The sequence below is a fragment of the Mesoplodon mirus genome (assembly GCF_964341445.2).
Source record: "Mesoplodon mirus genome assembly, chromosome: 7".
NCBI classification, from domain to species: Eukaryota; Metazoa; Chordata; class Mammalia; order Artiodactyla; family Ziphiidae; genus Mesoplodon; species Mesoplodon mirus.
The window spans coordinates 2,741,797-2,746,303 of NC_138983.1; the positions used below are offsets into that span (position 1 = coordinate 2,741,797).

The following is a 4,507-nucleotide window of genomic DNA, read 5'->3' on the forward strand; positions in this document are numbered from 1 at the left end:
CCCCTCCGTCCGGGCCTCTGGTTCTCGGCCCAGGGAGACAGCTCCCCCCAGGAGCCCACCTTCCCGTGAGACACACGGACACTAACAGGGGTGCAAACATGAGCGCAGGAAATGCAGTGCGTGGGGGGTGGGAGGCCGCTCTGGGCAAGGGGGTCCCCTTGGGTGCTCAGCCAGGGCAGGTGAGCACCAGAGGAGCTGAGAACAGGGCGCTTGCTGCCAAGGAGCTCCCGGAGTCACAGAACAGACCGGCCCAAGAACGGGTCCTGATGGCCGAGCAGGATGTGCCAGGAGCAGTGACGCCAGCAGGCAGCGTAGGCGGTGTGCAGAGGTGAGGGTGGGCTGGAGCCATCTGGAGGACTGCCCCGAGACGGAGGCGGAGACGGGGCAAGCAATGCGGTTGGCCTTCAAGGTCGGGAAGGGCCCCAGCACTGTCCGCCCTCTGCCAGCCTGGCTGCCTGCCTCCTACCTCTGCATCCCGGGAAGGAGATGCTGTTCCCTCTCCTTTTGCAGACATGGCTCCCCGCTGTTAGGTGACTCGCTGGAGGTCACCAAGCTGGAGAGGTGCCAGCGGGATGGGAGCCCAGCCCTGCGACAGCCCCGTCCCTCCAGGTGGCCATCAGTTCTCCAGAATTGGGAACACGCTGGCTCTTTGGGCCCAGGCTGGCGCCCGTTCGCCCCAGAGGCGGGTTCCAGGGCCAGAGGTCCCACACTCCCCATCTGTCTAGACTGGGCTGTTTATCACACGCCCCAGACACTGCCAGCTGACCGTCTGTCCCCAGTGGCAGCACACAGATGGATGGCCCCTCAGGGGGCCTCACAGCAATTTCCTGAGGCTGGGAGGGTCGGGCTTATGCTGGGGCCCCTCTGAAGCGGCCCTCACCCTCATCCCATTTCCAGGCGTTCCAGGAAGGAGGCCACACTCCTCCTTGGGGTCCAGCAGGAAGTGGTCCCACGAATGGATGGCCCCTCGGCACCCTACCCCCCAAAGCCAAGGCTGGGGTCCTCACCTACCTTCTTAAACCTGCCGAACGGGATGGCCTTTAGGCTGCCAGAGCCCTGGCCTTCCTGGTCTGGAGTCATCCAGTCCTAAGGGCAGTCTGGGGAGACCAGGCAGGGCGACCAGGACTGGCCAGAACCTTGTCCATCCCAGGGAAGGATGGACAACCTGCACAGGTGTCTCCGGGGTGGGGGCTATAGGTAAGTCTTTCTTCTTTCCATTTCTTAATGTTCTCTGAAGTTACCATAGGGAGCAACACATACATTTTCTAGTGAAAAAAGCACTTTTTAAAATAATTCTCCTGGAGTTATAAAATGCTTTATTGTGACAGGTTTCACATAGCATATATAGAATGTTTTCTTTCTGGTAAAACTTGAAATTTCTGTGGGTCTCTATTAGAAAAATAAACACAGCTGGAGGGTTCTATGCCCAAAATGTCTCCCTCTAGGTCCAAAGAGTTTTGGTGATTTATTTTTTCAATATTTTCTGTAGGACTTGAAAGTCTTGACAATGACTATGAACTGTTATTTAAAAAAAATCATCAGAGGACTTGCCTGGTGGAGTAGTGGTTAAGAATCTGCCTGCCAATGCAGGGGACACGGGTTTGAGCCCTGGTCCTGGAAGACCCCACATGCCATGGAGCAACTAAGCCCATGCGCCACAACTACTGAGCCTACACTCTAGAGCCCGTGAGCCACAACTACTGAGCCCAGGTGCCACATCTATTGAAGCCCGCACGCCTAGAGCCCATGCTCTGCAGCAAGAGAAGCCACTGCAGTGAGAAGCCCGTGCACCCCAATGAAGAGTAGCCCCCGCTCGCCACAGCTAGAGAAAACCCATATGCAACAACGAAGACCCAACACAGCGAAAAATAAAAATAAATAAATTTATTTTAAAAAATCAGAAACACATAAAATGATTTGTTCTTTGAAAGCTAAAAGGAATGGCTACAGTTCCCCTCCTCCCTCCCTCCCTCCCTCCCTTCCTTCCTTCCCAAGGGAAGCCCTGGGGTGTGGGAGGAGGGTGGTGCAAACACTGGCTGGGCAGGGTCTGCAAGGAGTGGGCAGGGATGGGTGGGGGTGATGGGTGAGCAAAGGATTCCTGGGAGGAGGGGAAGTTGGAGATGGGGGTTGGGGGCAAGAGCACCCTCCAGGCAGCAGGTGTCCAGGACCCCCGTTCCGGGCGACAGGGCTGGAAGGGGCAGGGAAGGGCCCAGCTGGCGCCAGGCTCTGCAGTGACCCTGCTTTGGCTGGCACACTTATGGGTGCGTTTGGTGAGGAAGCAGCGCCATCTGGTGGCCCATGGGGAGACTGCTGGGCAGGGGTCACCTGGGCGCTGGGAGCCTGTGGGTGAGGCAGCGAGAGAACTCTGTAGTTGAAGGGTCACAGCAAGGCCTCAGCGAGGACAGGCCCCGCCCAGCTGCCCACGTGGGCCTTGGGGGGCCGCCTCCCCTCCACCCCAGCCCTCAGCTGGTGGCAGGGGGCGAAGGGGGCAGGAGCTGGGGTGCCCATCCTCGCCCCAGTCCTGGGGGCTCCCCGCTTTCCTGCTGTGTCTCTGGCCTTGTCCTCAGGCCTTCCTTGTACTCCACAGGCTGGGCATGGGGGAGTCAAGACCACGGGTCTCATGCTGCCCCCGGCCCTTGTGTCCCCAGGGCCAGTGAGCTGGGGGGGCGGTGCGGGATGACACGTGGTCCTGGAGGGTCTGGTGAAGGGTTGGGGGGACCCTGGGCAGCCCCGACATGCGGCCCATGGGCAGGAACAGCCCCCCGGCCCCCAGCTGGGCCCCCTCCCCCAGGGCCTGCTGGAGGACCACCCGGAGTGGCTTCCGCTTGCCCGGCTGCCGGCCCGTCGCAAAGTAGATGAGAGGCCTGGCGCTGCAGTGGACACAGGCCAGGAGGGTGGCCAGCGGGAACAGGGGCAGCAGGAGGCTCAGGACGGGGTGCAGGTCCAGTACAGGATGTAGGGGAGGCCGCAGAAGAGGAGCAGGAATATGGAGCCCTGGAAGATGCTGTAGAACTGAGGGCGCGGGCGCTGGGAGCAACACATCACCCAGACGAAGAGCACAAGCCTGGCCACGCAGGCCATGCAGGCCAAGGACAGCAGCCACGGCATGCTAGCCACATGGTACCACAGGCAGGTGGACAGGCGCACGCCCTCGTGCAGCAGGCCGCAGGCGCTGGCGGGCAGCAGCACGGCCGGCGGGGTCAGGGCCCAGATCGGGCCGCAGACGACGCCCGACGTGTGTCTGGGGCGGCAGCCCTGGTAGCAGGCGGGGAAGATGTCGGAGAGGCAGCGCTCGGTGCTGAAGGCCGCCAGCAGCCAGAGCCCCACGGAGAAGGCGACAAAGGTGATGGCGAAGTAGAGCCTGTCCTTGGAGCCCAGGGCCACCTGGACGGCCGAGAAGCTCAGCTGGCAGCCCAGGAACAGGAAGTCCGTGGTGGCCACTTGGAGGATGTAGACAGAGAAGGGGCCCTTCTTGATGTGGAAGCCCAGGTGCCAGAGGACCAGCCCGTTCCCCACCAGCCCCCCGAGGCCCACGGCCAGAGTGAGGTAGAAAACCACGCTGGGGAAGGTACTCCAGAGCCCGAACATGTTGGCTGGCTCCGCGGCCGCTGGGAAGGGCCCTGGAGGGAGGCCACAGACGTTGCCGTTGTTATCACCACCCGGGAAGGTGGGTGGCGTCCCGGAGCAGCTGGACAGATGCAGCTCCAGCCCGGGGTGCTTTTCCGGCCAGTGACCAACCCCTCAGGCCTCATCATCTCTTTGTAAAAGGAGGATTAGGTAGGATGCGCCCAACACAGGGAGATGAGGATGGCCGACCAGGTGGGCAGGCCTGCCCCCCGCTGGATGTTTAGATTAAATGCGCAAAGATGGATTGACAAGGCCATGCGCCGCGGTAGCAATGTCTCAGAGGTCGGCTGGACAGGTCTCTGCAGGCCAAGGGGGCTCTCGTGAGGACATGACTCAGGGACTCCATGGGGGGCCTCCCACACTCCTGCTGGGTCCCTGCCCCAGAGGGTCTGCTGAGCACACTCTGTCCTGCACTTGCTGTGGACAAGGGTGGGTGCAGATGTTCTGATGGGGGCAGTAGGCAGTTGGGTGGATGATGAAAGGCTGGGGGACATGCCCGACTTCCCCTGCTCACCCACCTGGGCAGGCATGCGACTGGGGCTCCCGCTGCCAGCGGGTCATGCCGGGTGCTGCTCTGAAGCCTCAGCAGGTGTGTGGACTTGGTGGCGGGGCCCCGGTGCTCTGGGGAGAAACTGACACAGGTGTTTGCTGCCTGTGAGAAGCCAAGCCCTGCTCTGGTCCGAGGGGAGAGACCCTGTCACCGGGAAGCAGAGGCAGTGGAGGGTCTCAGAGCAGCCTCTCCCTACCCTGGGCCCCTCCCCTCAGGGTCCACATGGCTTTTGTTCTTAGCCTCAGAGAAGCAGTGGGGGGACCATCAGGACCCTGTCTCTGGGGTGAGGAGTCAGGGGAGACAGAGACAGAGATAGAGACACAGAGACAC

General features: G+C 61.5%; 1 protein-coding gene across 1 annotated transcript; it reads right to left on the bottom strand.

The window, feature by feature from the left end:
* Nucleotides 1-2,563: 2,563 nt before the first annotated feature.
* On the bottom strand, nucleotides 2,564-3,588 carry MRGPRG (MAS related GPR family member G; the record flags this gene model as incomplete). Its single annotated transcript, XM_082629317.1, is given in 2 exon segments — nucleotides 2,564-2,943; nucleotides 2,946-3,588. Coding segments are annotated over 2 exon segments (1,023 nt in total).
* Between the last annotated feature and the right edge of the window lie 919 nt (nucleotides 3,589-4,507).